A 17,620-nucleotide genomic window follows, 5' to 3' on the forward strand; every position below is an offset into this window, starting at 1 on the left:
CGAAAGGCATGACTTATAAAGGGGGAAGGTTAACAGGAAAGGGGTCTTTTGGAGATTGGGAGTGTGAGGCAGCTAGAAAAACAAGTGAAAATTAAGAATCCTGCAAGAGAGAACAAAATCTTGGAGGACACATGACTCTCCCCGCCTCCCTACCCGCAACACACACACACACACACACACACACACCATGGCCCTGTATTTTTTAAAAAATTAATAGGCCAGTTTGCTATACTAACACAAGAGGGCGCACTGGAACTAAAAATCTTATGCATCTTTCCAAATCCATGAAATGAGTGGGTGAAAGACTGACTATATGTATATAAGGCAGCTGTAAGAAAAAGAAAACACCTTACTTGATGAAAATTCTCACATACCTTTCAACAAAGATAAAGCAGAGTAAAACTAATACAACACTTCAAACTAAAGTATATCTTTTCAAACACGCATCTGGACACATAATAGGAAGAAAAGAAATGATATTTAGTTGGACTCAGTGAAAAATAGAACTAAATTATCTAACGAAGGACAGCTAAATAATTATAAGGTGTCCAAGGAAGAATACAGTCAAATTTAAAAGGTAATAAAAAATATATGAAAATTAGGAATATAACCAAGAGAATAAAAATGAGAAGAAGAAAGAACAGAAAAGGATCAGAAAGTTGCTGAATTAAAAACAGGCAGAGTGCCCCTGACCCTGCAGCAGGCCATCGCTGACCCATGTCTCCGCTGGAGACTCCTGGACACTCACAGCACACTCTAAGTCTTATGACCAAAATCAATTGAAGCCTGGCAGGAAAGACAAAGGTGGCATTTAGGAGGTCTCTATCACAGTCCAAGAGAGGATGATAGTTAAGTCTGGACTATGGAGAAAGTAAGAGAGATGAAAGAAGCCTGGAACTGACGAGGAAACTGAAGGTCAGAGAAGCGGAACAATTTGCCTGCACCCATGGAACTAATCAGGGGCTACCCCAGCCTTTAAACTGTCATCACACTTGGAAACCACAGTGTTACATACATGGTCATATTCAATTCTGTGTCAATAAGACCCTGATAAAAACTCTGGACCCCGGGGATAAGAGATAGAGCCCTGAGCCTTTGGAGTGGGAGCACTGACTCCAAGACCCTAGACTACCAGAGAACTAACCCTAGGGAGTATCAAATAGTGAGAACTCACACAAAGGAAACCACTCGAATACAAGACCCGGCATCACCCAACCACCAGTAGCACCCTGTGCAGGACACCTCACCTAAACAACAAACAAAACAAAAATACAAACCCAGTCATCAGCAGACAGGATCACCACCTCACTCAGCCCTGCCCATCAGAGGAAGAACAAACAGACAAAAACTCAGCACAAACCTCACCCTGTATGAAGGTTACACAAACCACGGGACCAAACTTAGGAGGGAAAAACAAAAACGAAGAAAGAATTCAACCCTGAAGCCTGGGAAAAGGAGATCTCAAACACAATAAGGTTTTTAAAAAAAATGAAATGGCAGAGAAATACTACACAAATTAAGGAACAAACTAGAAACACAGAAGTCCAATTAAATGAAGAGGAAATAGGCAAACTACCTAAAAAAGAATTCAGAATGATAATAGTAAAGACGATCAAAAACCTTGAAAACAAAATGGAGAAAATGCAAGAATCGATTAACAAAGACCTAGAAGAATTAAAGAATAAACATACAGAGACAAAGAACATAATTACTGAAATTAAAAATACTCTAGAAGGAATCAATAGCAGAATATCTGAAGCAGAAGAACGAATCAGTGAGCTAGAAAATAAAATGGTGGAAATAACTTCTGAAGAGCATAGTAAAGTAAAAAGAATGAAAAGAACTAAGGATAGTCTCAGAGACCTCTGGGACCATATCAAAAGCACAAACATTCAAATTATAGGGGTCCCAGAAGAAGAAGAGAAAAAGAAAGGGTATGAGAAAATTTTTGAAGAGATTATAGTTGAAAATTTCCCCAACATGGAAAAGGAAATAGTTAATCAAGTCCAAGAGGCACAAACAGTCCCATACAGGGTAAACCCAAGGAGACACATGCCAAGACACATACTAATCAAACTAACAAAGACTAAACACAAAGAAAGAATATTAAAAGCAGCAAGGGAGAAGCAACAAGTAACATACCAGGGAAACCCCATATGCTTAACCACTGATCTTTCAGCAGAAACTCTGCAGGCCAGAAGGGAACGGCAGGATATATTAAAAGTACCGAAAGGGAAAAATCTACAACTAACATTACTGTAACAGGCAAGGACCTCATTCAAAATTGATGGAGAAATAAAAAGCTTTTCAGACAAGCAAAAGTTAAGAGAATTCAGTACCGCCAAACCAGCCTTACAACAAATATTAAAGGGACGTATATAGTCAAGAAATACAAGAGAAGAAAAAAGATCTACAAAATCAACCCCAAACAAGAAGATGGCAATAGGAACATATATGTCAATAATTACTTTAAATAGAAATGGATTAAATGCTCCAACCAAAAGACACAGACTGGCTGAATGGATATAAAAACAAGACCCATATATATGCTGTCTGCAAGAAACCCATTTCAGACCTAACGACACATATAGACTGAAAGTGAGAGGATGGAAAAATATATTCCATGCAAATGGGAAGCAAAAGAAAGCTGGAGTAGCAATCCTCATATCAGACAAAATAGACCTTAAAATAAAGAATATTAGATAGGGAAGGACATCACATAATGATCAAGGGATCAATCCAAGAGGAAGATATAACAATTGTAAATATCTATGCACCCAAATATAGGAGCACCTCAATATATAAGACAAACATTAACAGACATAAAACGAGAGATTGACAGTAACACAATAATAGTAGGAGACTTTAACACCCCACTCACACCAGAGGACAGATCATTAAAACAGAAAATTAATAAGGAAACACAAGTCTTAAATGATATACTAGATGAGATGGATCATATTTATTTCAGGACATTCCATCCAAATGCAGAAGAATACACCTTCTTCTCAAGTGCATGTGGAACATCTCCAGGATATACATCTTGGGTCACAAATCCAATCTCAGTCAACTTAAGAAAACTGAAATCGTATCAAGCATCTTCTCCAACCACAATGCTATGAGACTAGATATCAATTATGAGAAAAAAAAAGAAACACAAACACATGGAGATTAAACAACATGTTTCTAAATAACCAACAGGTTACTGAAGAAATCAAAAGGGAAATTAAAAAATTTCTAGAAACAAATGACAATGAAAACATGACAACTCAAAACCTATGGGATGCAACAAAAGCAGTTCTAAGAGGGAAATTTATAGCAATACAACCATACCTCAAGAAACAAGAAAAACATCGAATAGACAACCTAACTTTACACCTAAAGCAACTGGAAAAAGAACAACAAAAAACCTCCAAAATTAGTAGAAGGAAAGAAATCATAAAGATCTGAGCAGAAATAAATGCAAGAAACAATAGAAAAGATTAATAAAACTAAAAGCTGGTTCTTTGAGAAGATAAACAAAATTGACAAACCTTTAGCTAGGCTCATCAAGAAAAAAAGGGAGAAGAATCAAATCAACAAAATTAGAAATGAAAAAGGAGAGGTTACAACAGACAGTGCAGAAATACAAAGGATTATACGAGACTATTATGAACAACTATATGGCAATAAAATGGATAGCCTGGAAAAAATGGACAGATTCTTATAAAAGTTCAATCTTGTAAGACTGAACCAGGAAAAATAGAAGTTATCAACAACCCAACTACAAGCACTGAAATTGAAGCTGTGATCAAAAATCTCCCAAAAAACAACAACCCAGGACCAGATGGCTTCACAGGCGAATCCCATCAAACATTTAGAGAAGAGCTAATGCCTATCCTTCTAAAACTCTTTCAAAAAATTGCAGAGGAAGGAACACCTCCAAGCTCATTCTATGAGGCCATCATCACCCTGATACCAAAACCAGACAAAGACAACACAAAAAAAGAAAACTACAGGCCAATATCACTGATGAACATAGATGCAAAAATCCTCAACAGAATTTTAGCAAACAGTTCAGCAACACATCAAAAAGCTCATACACCATGATCAAGTTAGGTTCATTCCAGGTATGCAAGGATTTTTCAATATATGCAAGTCAACCAATGTGATAAACCATATTCACAAATTGAAAGATAAAAATCATATGATAATCTCAATAGATGCAGAAAAAGCCTTTGACAAAATTCCGCATCCATTTATGATTAAAACTCTTCAAAAAATGGGCATACAAAGAACCTACCTCAACATAGTAAAGGCCATACAGGATAAGCCTGCAGCAAACATCATTCTCCATGGTGAAAAACTGAAAGCATTCCCCCTAAGATCAGGAACAAGACAAGGGTGTCCACTTTCACCACTATTATTCAACATAGTTCTGGAAGTCCAAGCTACAGCAATCAGAGAAGAAAAAGAAATACAAGGAATCCAGATCGGAAAAGAAGTAAAGCTCTCACTGTTTGCAGATGACATGATACTGTACATAGAAAAGCCTAAAGATAGTATCAGAAAATTACTAGAGCTAATCAGTGAACTTAGCAAAGCTACAGGATATAAAATCAATACACAGAAATCCCTTGCATTTCTATATACTAAGATTGCTTTGGCAATGAAAAACCAGAAAGAGAAATTAAGGAATCAATTCCATGCACCATTGCAACAAAAAGAAATAAATATCTAGGAGTAAATTTAACCAAGGATACAAAAGAACTGTACACAGAAGATTATAAGACACTGATGAAAGAAATCAAAGACAACATAAACAGATGGAGAGATAGTCCATGTTCCTGGGCAGGAAGAATCAATATTGGAAAATGACTATACTACCAAATGCAATCTACAGATTCAATGTGATCCCTATCAAATTACCAATGGCATTTTTCACAGAACTAAAACAAAATATTTCACAATTCATATAGAAACACAAAAGACACCGAACAGCCAAAGCAATCTTGAGAAAGAAGAATGGAGCTGGAGGAATCAACCTTCCCAACTTCAGATTATACTACAAAACTACAGTCATCAAGACAGGATGGTGCTGGCACAAAAACAGAAATATAGACCAATGGAACAAGATAGAAAGCCCAGAAATAAACCCATGCACCTATGGGTACCTTAATTTGGACAAAGGAGGCAATATACAATGTGGCAAAGACAGCGTCTTCAATAAATGATGCTGGGAAAACTGGACAGCTATGTGTAAAAGAATGAAATTAGAACACTTCCTAACACCATACACAAAGATAAACTCAAAATGGATTAAAGACCTACATGTAAGACCAGAAACTATAAAACTATTAGAGAAAAACATAGGTAGAACACTTGATGACATAAATCAAAGCATGACCCACCTCCTAGAGTAATGGAAATAAAAACAAAAGTAAAAAAGTGAGACCTGATTAAACTTAACAGCTTTTGCATGGCAAAGGAAACTATAAGCAAGATGAAAAGACAACCCTCAGAATAGGAGAAAATAAAAGCAAATGAAACAATAAGCAGCTCATACAACTCACTGCCAGAAAAACAAACAACCCAATCAAAAAGTGGGAAAAAGACCTAAACAGATATTTATCCAAAGAAGACACACAGATGGCTAACAAACACATGAAAAAATGCTCAACATTGCTCATTATTAGAGAAATGCAAATCAAAACCACAATGAGCTATCACCTCACACCAGTCAGAATGGCCATCATCAAAAAGTCTACAAACAGTAAATGCTGGAGAGGGTGTGGAGAAAAGGGAACCCTCTTGCACTGTTGGTGGGAATGTAAACTGATACAGCCACTATGGAAGACGGTATGGAGATTCCTTAAAAATCTATGAATGAAACTACCATATGACCCAGCAATCCCATTCCTAGGCATATACCCTGGAAACCAAAATTGAAAGAGACACATGTATCGCATTGTTCATTGCAGCACTATTTACAATAGCTAGAACATGGAAGCAACCTAGATGTCCATTGACAGATGAATGGATAAAGAAGTTGTGGTACATATACACAATGGAATATTACTCAACCATAAAAAAGGAATGCATTTGAGTCAGTTCTGATGAGGTGGATGAACCTAGAACCTATTATACAGAGTGAAGTGAGTCATTAAAAGAAAGATAAATATCATATTCTAACGCACATATACAGAATCTGGAAAAATGGTACTGAAGAATTTATTTACAGGGCAGCAATGGAGAAACAAACATCGAGAACCGACTTATAGACATGGGGAGAAGGGAGGAGAGGTTGAGATGTATGCAGAGAGTAACATGGAAACTTACTTTACCATGTGTAAAAGAGATAGCCAATGGGAATTTGCTGTATGGCTCAGGAAACTCAAACAGGGACTCTGTATCAACCTAGAGGGATGGGATGGGGAGGCAGATGGGAGGGAGGTTCAAAAGGGAGGGGATATATGTATACCTATGGCTGATTCATGCTGAGGTTTGACAGAAAACAACAAAATTCTGTAAAACAATTATCCTTCAATAAAAAAATAAATTGAAAAGAAATTTTTTTTAAAAAACAGGTTAATAAGAAGCAACATGATAGAGAGGAAGATAGGATGGAGTCTCTGATGAAAAGAAAACAATGGAACAGAACTAATATTTAAAACAACAATTCAAGAAAATTTTCCAGAAATAAAAGAATATCTGAATTTAAACATTTAAAAGGCCAATTGTGTACCTGGGAAAAAATATCCAGAATGATCAACTCTAAGATGTACCCTAGTAAAATGACTAAAGATGAAAAAAGTCTCCAAGGCCTCCAAGGAAAAAAAAAAATCAAACAACTTACAAGTGAAGGGGATTTTGACATCAGATGTCTCAAAAAGAACATACAAAGCAAGACAAGAGAATAGCATTTTTAAAAGCAAGGAACAAAAGTATATGAACCAAGAATTTTATATCCAGTCAAGCTGTCATTCAAGTTTTAAATATGCAAGAACTCTAACACGATACCTTTGAGCCCTTTATAAGGAATCTTCCAGGAGCTTCAACCAGTCAAGAGACTGATGGGGTTCAGGACACACCACCCAAAAACATGGTACCTTGGCACAGAATGTTCTAAGCTGAAGGATCACAAAAACAGAAGGTGCAGGAAGGATTCTCTGACCTTCCCCTGAAGCAGGTCATAAGACCCTCAAGTGAGAGATAGCACCCCTTACCTGGAGGAAGGAGACATCCTTAGCTCCAGGATGGAGGAGGCCAAGAGCAACGGGAATGTACAGACCTTGTTAAGCTCCCCCGGGCGACTCAGTTCATATCCGTTTGTCCTATCACACTTCCTGAAACCTTCCATTCTTCATCAAACCCAGTATAAAAGCACTCAGGTTTAACCTCTTCGTCCTTATTTCCATATGAATGCTCCCATGTCACATAAAACTCAAACAAGCTTCCCTCTTGTTAATCTGTTTTCTGTCACTGACACCCAGCCAAGAACCTAGAAGGGTATAGGAAGGGAGAGGGTATCGCCTTTCCTGCAAGATGACAGGGGAAACTTCAGGAAAAGGGTTCATATACTTAATATAGTAGATTGAAGATGAACACAGAGAGATGAAAGTGGAAGAATATTATCTTAGAACACTAATTAGAAAAAGGCAACTTAAAATGGGAGGGAAAAGGGATGAGATAAGTAAAATAAGATCAAGTACTGTTGCATAGGAAATAGAAGGTTAGCAGACACATCAAAAACGACAGACTGGAGAGGAGAAGGTTAAATAAGGAAGCAGGAAATTATGAGCACTGTAAAAGGATAAGCACAAAAGAAACCAGTAAAATAAAGGTACAAACTGTCCTAAATACCAAAAGAAAAATTTTAAGTAAAAGAACAAAGAAAATGCATTATGAGGAGAAAGAAACAGTATCGTATTATAACACGCATAATAATTTTCATGTGAAACAACATGACAGAGATGAGATCAAACCTATCAGCCGTATCCATAGAAGTGAATGGGCTTAACTCACTTTTCACAAGGAAAAAGATTCTTAGTTTGACTCACAAAGTAAAACTCAACTATATGGTGAAAACAAGAGACCTACCTGCAACAAACTAATTCAGAAGGATTGAAAATAGAGGGAGGGGCAAAGATTATATCTATATACATATATTTAATGGAAACAACAGCAAAAAAAAAAACCCAGCAAGTTACAATTCTGATATCAAGCAAAGTAAAATTCAGGTCAAAAAGCATTAGACCTGATCAAGGATACTTTTAAATGCTAAAAATATCAATTTATAATGATAATATAACACACTTCTCTCACTGGACAAGAGTAAGTGAAGATGCAGAAGATGTAAATAATATAACCAATAAGGTAGATTTTTATGGAGTAGACGTATATATAAAACTTTTGTACCTTTATCATAGGAATACACCTCTTCTCAAGTGCAAGTGGAACATTCACAAACACTGATCACATACTGTCATACAGAAAATACCAGCAAGTTCTATATAGTAGAAATATTAAAAATAACACTCTCTGATCTCAATACAACAAAACTAGAAATTACTAACATTTTAGCACGTAGTTTCCATATGGAAAAAAGTTAAAACCTTATATTAAACTCTATGATGAAATAGAAAACAAAACTCAAATTTTTGTAATTAAAAAAAATGAACTACTACATATCAGAATCAGCAGACTACTGCATTTTTAAAGTTATCAGAAGAAAATTCATAGTCTTAAGCCCATTTATCAACAAGAATATAAATAAGTGAATTAAACACCCAGCACAAATACACACGTGCACACAGACTATGAATATAGCAAAACATAAGCCAAAAGGAAGGAAATAATAAAAACAAAAGTAGAATGATAAAGATGTAATAAAGTCAATCAAATTAATAATCCTAAATCCTATGTTTTTAAATTAACAATCCAAACAAATCACAAGTAACTTAATAAAGTAAAAAAGAGAACATAATTCTACAAAATAAGAGGTGACTAAGGAAGGCAATGTTAAAATGAAAAAGATTTTAAATCATATTGCATATTTCTATGCAAATATATATTAAAATCTAGACAATATGATAATTTTCTAGAGAAATAAAATATAACAAAATTGACTCCATTGGAAAAAGAAAGCTTAAATAGACCAATTTCTGTAGAAAAATTAAGTTACAGAAAAACTAAAAAAACACCACGTCCAAATGGTTTATGAAAGGATGACCACATAGCCCCAATGCAATATAAATTGTTCCAGAGTACTGAAGGAAAATGTCAAAATTCTTTATATGAAGTAAGTATAACTTTGCTTCAAACCTGTTAAAGACAGTACAAAAAAAAATTACAGACCGACATCACATATCAATGATAAACTTCTAAATAGCTTATTAACCAAAAAAACCTAATACTACATTAAGAAATGATACACCATGGCTAAGTGAGATTTATTAAAGGATTGCAAGTTTGTTTCAATATTCAGTTTAGTTCAGTTGCTCAGTTGTGTCCAACTCAATATTAGGAAATCAATTAATATAATTCACCATAGGAATAGATCTAAGGAGACAAACATGATTATCTCCACTGGTATTTTAAAATGTATGACATTTTTAATACATTTAAATGTATTTAGAAATATATGACAAAAATTTAAGAAAATAGAAATCAACAGGTACATTATTAAGTAAACAAAACCCAAAAGCTAGCATTTTTCTTAATGGAGAAACACTAGAGGTATTTCCACTAATATTAGGAATAAGGTAATGATGCCTACTGTCTCCACTACTATCCAATATTGTTACTGGAGGAATTAGAGACTGCAATTAGACAAGAGAAAGTAATTAGAAGACTGTATGCATGCTAAGTCGCTTCAGTTGTGTCCAACTCTTTGCGACCCTATGGACTGTAACGCTCCAGGCTCCTTTGTCCATGGGATTCTCCAGGCAAGAATACTGGAGTGGGTTGCCATGCCCTCCTCCAGGGTATCTGCCCAACACAGGGACCAAACCTGCATCTCCTGAGGCTCCTGCATTGTAGGCGGATTCTTTACCACTGAGCCACTGGGGAAGCCCAATCAGAAGAAGAATAGGAATATAATAAGTAAAACTATCTCTATTTCTAGATAGTGTGCACTTAGAAAGCCCTAGAGAATCAATGATAAACTCAAACAGTAAATGATTTCAGGAAGGTAACAGAACGTAAATTACTACAAAGAAATCAATCAGTAGACATAATAGTAGAGAAAGCCTATTCATAACAACAAAGAAGATAAAATATTGTATTAACCAAAAAATTTATTTGGATTTTTCCATAACACTGTATGGAAAAATGCAAACCAAATTTTTTGGTCAATCCAATACTTAATGAGCAATATGCAAAACCTACATGAATAAAACTTCAAAGCACTCCTGAAAGACACAAAGGTGGACTTGAGTAAATGGACAAACATGCCTTGTTCTTGGATAGGTCAATTTAAGATCCCAAAGACATCGGCTATACCTAAAGTAATTGAAAAATACAATGCAATCCCAATAAAAATACCAAACATTTCCAAAACAGACCTAGAAAAGTTGATACTAAAGCTCACATGGAGAAATAAGCATAGCAATTCCCTATCAAAAACTCAACAACTTTTTTTGCAAAAACACAAAAATCCATCCTAAATTTCATGTGGAATCTCAAGGAACCCCCAAATAACCAAAACAAACTTGAAAAAGAAGAACAAAGTGGGAAGACACATTTTTCAATTTCAGAAATAATTACAAACCTACAGTAATCAAAATATGTGGTACTGGCATAAAGACAGACTGATAGACCAGTGGAATAGAAAAGAGAGTCCGGAAATAAACCCTCACATAAATAACCAAATGATTTTCAACAAGGGTGCCAACATCATTCAATGGGGAAGACAGCCTTTTTAATACATTGTGCTGGGAAAACTGGATATTCACATGCAAAAGAATGAAGCTGGACCCTTACCTAAGACCATATACAAAATTTAACTCAAAATGGATCACAAATCTGAACATAAGAGCTAACACTGTAAGATTCTTAAAAGGACACATGGGAGAAAGGTTCATGACATTGGATTTGGTGATGATTTTCTTATACATGGTGCCAAAAGCATAACAATAAGGAAAAATTGACAAATTGGGCTTCACCAAAATGAAAACCTCTGTGTCCTAGTTACACAAAAGACACTATCAACAGAATAAAAAGGCAACCCATGGAATGGGAGAGAATATCTTCAAATCACATATCTGATAAGGGATTAATATCCAGAGTACATAAAGAACCAAAAATACAAGCAACGAATTTGAATACACATTTCTCCAAATAAGAATACACAAAACAGCCAATAGGCACATGAAAAGATGTTCAACATCACTAAGCATTGCTGCTGCTGCTGCTGCTAAGTCACTCCAGTCATGTCCGACTCTGTGTGACCCCTAGACGGCAGCCCACCAGGCTCCCCTGTCCCTGGGATTCTCCAGGCAAGAACACTGGAGTGGGTTGCCATTTCCTTCTCCAATGCATGAAAGTGAAAGGTGAAAGTCAAGTCCCTCAGTCGTGTTGACTCTTCGCGACCCCATGGACTGCAGCCCACCAGGCTCCTCCATCCATGGGATTTTCCAGGCAAGAGTACTGGAGTGGGGTGCCATTGCAGTAAGCATTAGGAAAATGCAGATAAAAATCACCCTGTAGAATGGCTACTATAAAGAAAAAAACCCAGAAAATAACAAGTGTCAGTGAGGATATGGAGAAATTTGAATCCCTTGTGCCCTGCTGCGGGAATGTAAAAAGGTGCAATTGCTATGGAAAACAGGATGGTGGTTTCTCAAAAAAAATAAAAACAGGGCTTTGCCAACACCACCGATGTCACCTGGAGCCACCCTGTACCACCCCACCATGGTGGTACCACATCCACCCTGTACCACATCCCATGGTGTGACCATGGAGCCACGCTGTACCATCCCACCATGGTCAACCCACAGTGTTCTTCAACATTCACTGTCAATGTGAGTCCTTGGCCATGCCTCCTTTGAGCTATATGCAGACAAAGTTCCAAAGACAGCAGAAAACTTTAGTATTCTGAGCACTGAGGAGAAAGGATTTTGGTTATCAAGGTCCCTACTGTCACAGCATTATTCCAGGATTTATGTTCCTGGGTGGTGACTTCATATCCTGTAGAGGCATGGGCAGCAAGTCAACTACAAGAAGAAATGTGATGCTTCCCTGGTGGCTCAGCGGTTAAAGCGTCTGCCTTCAATGCAGGAGACCTGGGTTTGATCTCTGGGTCGGGAAGATCCCCTGGAGAAGGAAATGGGAACCCACTCCAGTATTCTTGCCTGGAGAATCCCACAGATGGAGAAGCCTGGTAGGCTACAGTCCACAGGGTCGCAAAGAGTTGGACACGATTGAGCCACTTCACTATACTATACAATCACCCTGAAGCAGTGGGTCCTAGCATCCTGTACATGGCAAATTCTGGACCCACATAAACCGTGCCATTTTTCATGTACACTACCAAGGTTGAGTGGTTGGGCTGCAAGCACGTGGTCTTTTGCAAGGTGAAGGAGGGCACCATTACTGTGAAAACCACAGAGTGCTTTGGGTTTGGCAAGCACCAAATTTGGCAAGAAGCTCAGAAGCAAGCTGCTGAGAAGCTCGCCATTGCTGCATGTGGATAGCTCTAATAAATTTGACTTGTATTTTATCTTAACCACGGACCATTCCTTTTCCCACCTGCTCATAATAGCCTATATTCTTTGTGCTCTCACTGCAGTTTTTTGGGTTTTATGTTTTCCTTATCCCCTCCAAGTGTCGCTGAATTACAGAGTCGAATTTATGATAATGAGACAAAAACTAAACAGCAACAAATAGAACTGCCATATGATCTAGTAATTCCGCTTTTGGAAAAGAAGTGGAGCTCCGCTTCTTCTCAGGAGAACAGAAAGTAGGGACATGAAGAGATCTTTGTGCACCCATGCTCACAGCAGAATTATTCCTAAGAGCCAAAAGGCAGGCGCAATCAAGTGTCCATCAACAGATGAACAGACAAAGAAAATGTGCTATATATGCACAACGGAATATTACTCAGCCTTAAAAAGGAAGGGAATTCTGGTGTGTGCTACAACATGGATGATACTAGAAGACATTATGTTAAATGAAAGGAGGAGTCACAAAAAGACAAGTAATGCACGATTCATATGAAGCACTTAGGAATTCAAATTCATAGAGACAGAAAGCAGAACAGTGGTTGCCAGGGGCTGGGTGAGAGGAGAAGGGGGTCTTATAGTTTAATGGGTGCAGAGCTTCACTGTGGGACAATGAACATCCTGTGGATGGATGGCAGTGATAACAGGATAATAATGTGCACACACTTAATGCCACTGAGAAATGCCACTTAGAAATGGTTAAAACGGTGAATTTTATATTATGTATATTTTCCCACTATTTAAAAAAATAACTCATTAAAACAAACAAACATGCAAGAATTGCCAGAAAAACACTGAAAGGGAAAAGCTATTAATACAAAGGGGGAATGGCCTGACAAGACATTAAAACACACTGTAAAATATCTATAATTAAAACTGTAGTACGAGTGTATGAATAGACACAGAACAATGGAATAGAACAGAAACTTCAGAAATAGACCAAAGTACACAAGGAAATTAGTGTATAAAGGTGGCCTCCCAAATCACCAGGTCAAAGATAGAGGTTTCAACAAATGTTGATGGGTGTTAAAAAATGTTTAATAAACACTAGTCATTTGGAAAAGGATAAAATTGGATCCATACCACACACCATTCATAAGGATGAATCAAGGATGTAGAAGGCAAAAGCATGAAGCCATACCAGTTCTAGAAGAAAACCTCAATATAGGGAAAGACTGTAACTATGATTCAAAATCCAGATGTAATAGAAGAAATGGCTAATAAAATTGTTTACATGTTTTTAAGTTATACTGCAAAAATTACCACGTGTTGTGCTGTGCTTAGTCGCTCAGTTGTGTCTGACTCTTTGAGACCCCAGGGACTGTAGCCCACCAGGCTTCTCTGTCCATGGGGATTCTCCAGGCAAGAACACTGGAGTGGGTTGCCATGCCTTCCTCCAGGGGGTCTTCCCAACCCAGGGATCGAATCCAGGTCTCCTGCATTGCAGGCAGATTCTTTTCCATCTGAGCCACCAGGAAGCCCCAAAATTACCATAAGCAAAGTTAATATACAACTGACAAACCAGGAGAAAATATTTACAACATGTATCACACAGCTAAAGAACTAATATCCCTAATATATAAAGAACTCTTAATATTAGAGGGAAAATACCGCAAAAACTAAAAGAAAAAAAAATGAGCATAAAATGTGGACAAGTCATAAAAAGATATAAAAATTGCCCTTAATCATATGAAAAGATTCAAAAGACATTCAGCCTTACTTGTACTACTTATAGACTTACCTTCCAGACTGGCAAAAAAATTTAATAGTATAATAAGCAGCTCACTCTTGACAAGGATGTGGGGAAACAGGTACTCTCACACATTGCTGGCGGGCATACAAAATCCTTATGGAGGAGAGGCTGGTGATCAGTAAGTACTTGTCTTTTTGCCTAGCAACTCCACTATGCAGGAGACCCAGGTTCAATCCCTGGTCAGGAAGATCCCCTGGAGAAGGGAATGGCAACCCCCTCCAGTACTCTTGGAGTGTGGGAGAATACTAAAGCTATACCTCCACCAGTATCAATATACACACGCACAAGATTATTTATTCATAACACTGTTTGTAATTGCAAAACGCTGGAAAGTACCTAAATGCCTGCTAAGTCACTTCAGTCGTGTCCAACTCTGTGCGATCCCACAGACGGCAGCCCACCAGGCTCCCTCGTCCCTGGGATTCTCCAAGCAAGAACACTGGAGTGGGTTGCCATTTCCTTCTCCAATGCATGAAAGTGAAAAGTGAAAGTGAAGTCACTCAGTCGTGTCCAACACTTAGCGACCCCATGGACTGCAGCCCACCAGGCTCCTCCGTCCATGGGATTTTCCAGGCAAGAGTACTGGAGTGGGGTGCCACTGCCTTCTCCGACCTAAATGCCTATGTATTAGCAAATGGTTGAATAAACCATGATACATGGTACATCCACACAACAGATGACCATGCAGCTGTAAAAAGAGAATGAACTGAAAAGGACTGATTCCCAGGATGCATCATAAGTGAAAAAGGCAAGATAAAAATGAGTATCTATGGTGTGCTACTCATCATGTAACAGGGGGGATAAGAACATGGGAAATAGATGGGGAAACAGTGGAAACAGTGTCAGACTTTATTTTTCTGGGCTCCAAAATCACTGCAGATGGTGACTGCAGCCATGAAATTAAAAGATGCTTACTCCTTGGAAGGAAAGTTATGATCAACCTAGATAGCATATTCAAAAGCAGAGACATTACCTTGCCAACAAAGGTTTGTCTAGTCAAGGCTTTGGTTTTTCTTGTGGTCATGTATGGATGTGAGAGTTGGACTGTGAAGAAGGCTGAGCACCAAAGAATTGATGCTTTTGAACTGTGGTGTTGGAGAAGACTCTTGAGAGTCCCTTGGACTACAAGGAGATCCAACCAGTCCATTCTAAAGGAGATCAGCCCTGGGATTTCTTTGGAAGGAATGATGCTAAAGCTGAAACTCCAGTACTTTGGCCACCTCATGCGAAGAGTTGACTCATTGGAAAAGACTCTGATGCTGGGAGGGATTGGGGGCAAGAGGAGAAGGGGACGACAGAGGATGAGATGGCTGGATGGCATCACTGACTCAATGGACGTGAGTCTCAGTGAACTCCAGGAGTCGGTGATGGACAGGGAGGCCTGGAGTGCTGCGATTCATGGGGTCACAAAGAGTCGGACACAACTGAGCGACTGATCTCATCTGATCATTTGTGCAAAAAGAAATACAAGAAGGATAAACCAGAAACTACTGACCTTGGTAACCTATGGGTGAGAACACAGTAGAAAAGATGAGAGATGTGGATAGAATGAGTGAGGGTGAAGAGTAACAAATCTCTGAGTATATATTTTTGAGTAATATATACTACTGACTATATTTTATATATGGGTATATATATTACATATAAAAAGAAATGCACACATACGTGTGTATATTTTCTATACATTCAATACATATGTATTACATAAAATGTAATATATGAGTCATTATTCTATAATATAATATACATATACTTAGATCATGCTTATATTCTATATATACACATATATGTATTTATTTATATTTATAAAATAAATGGACCAAGCTATAGTTCATTAAATGAATGAATCACACTCAGGAGGATGGGGAGAACTAAACCAAGTAACTTCTGAACCTAGCATTTGCACTGTATGCCCCCAGGCTAAACAGAAAAAAGAAAACTAAACAAATATCAAAGATTACTTATCAGAGTTTATCCTCCAAAGAGGACAGATTAGCAACTGAAATTACTTTCTGTGTATCCTAGGTCTGAGCAAATAAGTAAATACACTATGAAGAATAAAAGCCAATTTTCTTTTAGAAATAGAAATAAAAAAACAAGCACAAGTAAGAATGAGGCCTGTGGTTTGAAGTAAATGTGAAGGTATCAATATGAACTCATGATTTTTGACATTTCAATAGATAGATATATAATAATTAGACATATGTGTGGAGGCTATATGGAACATAATGTAATATAACACTATAATATGATATAATGTAAAATAAATAATATGTATAGCTTAGGTCTATCTGCTAGGGCCTCAAAGCTTGATTTCTCAGGAGCAATGAGCACATCTTAATGCCAAAATTTTGTCTTCTAAATGCGATTCCCCACCAAGAGGAACCAGGGCCCGTTAGAGAAATAGTTGATTTCAGGGCTGGGTCTGGGAAAGTACAAGATGACCCTGGAAATTCTTGCTATGCCAGAAAGTAAAGACATGCTCAAAGAATAACAGAAACATTAACAAGAAGACACAGGAAGCAGCCTGAAGAGCTCCCACTGGGCAACTCTGAGCCAATTTCAGCATGAAAATTAAAAATGGTAGTAACAGATTATAACCCTTGGAATAAAATTAAGAATCCATGAGTCCATATTGATAATGAGAGACCTGGAGCTGAACAAGGCATTGGTCAGGGTCCAAGAAGTCCATAGTATAGTGGGCAAGACAGCCCCAAACAGATGAGCACGGGGAGAGTACCCCTCTCACATACAGGGCAGCACTAGCTCCCTACTGACAGCTCCCTGGAGGAGGTGCTGCTGGGTATGGGAAAGGGTCTGGGTGGGGAGGACTCACGCGGGCCCTTTGCGCATCCGAGGCGTGCTCATGGCCCACTGCTTGATCTTGTTCAGGCTCTGCTCGCTGACGAGCCGCTGGCCCTCAGAGGGCATGCAGTCCACGTACAGGTTGTACAGCAGCAGCGCCTCTGTGTTCTTGCGCAGGGCGTTGGCCTCGACCACACGTCGTGTGAACACACGTGGGTCCTCAGCACAGAAGAGGAGCTGGATCCTTGGCACCCAGTACTGACAGATCAGGAGGGGTGACCTTCCTGGGGATGGGTGGAGGGACAAAGGAACAGCCAGTGGGGCCCTCTGGGCAGGAGCACTAGATTCCGGCCTGGCTCTG

The 17,620-nt window shown here is 38.1% G+C and overlaps 1 protein-coding gene across 1 annotated transcript in view; it reads right to left on the reverse strand.

Annotated features, from left to right (window-relative positions):
* Positions 1–17,620, reverse strand: part of DNAH1 (dynein axonemal heavy chain 1) — a 90,413-nt gene that overhangs the window by 51,138 nt on the left and 21,655 nt on the right. The window contains exon 10 of the mRNA XM_086367542.1: positions 17,291–17,543. Coding sequence (XP_086223668.1) covers positions 17,291–17,543 — 253 coding nt within the window. The remainder of the gene's footprint in view (positions 1–17,290; positions 17,544–17,620) is intronic.

Source organism: Bos grunniens, chromosome 22, assembly GCF_055505025.1.
Source record: "Bos grunniens cultivar Pamir isolate PY7600 chromosome 22, Bosgru_T2T1.0, whole genome shotgun sequence".
Classification (NCBI taxonomy): domain Eukaryota; kingdom Metazoa; phylum Chordata; class Mammalia; order Artiodactyla; family Bovidae; genus Bos; species Bos grunniens.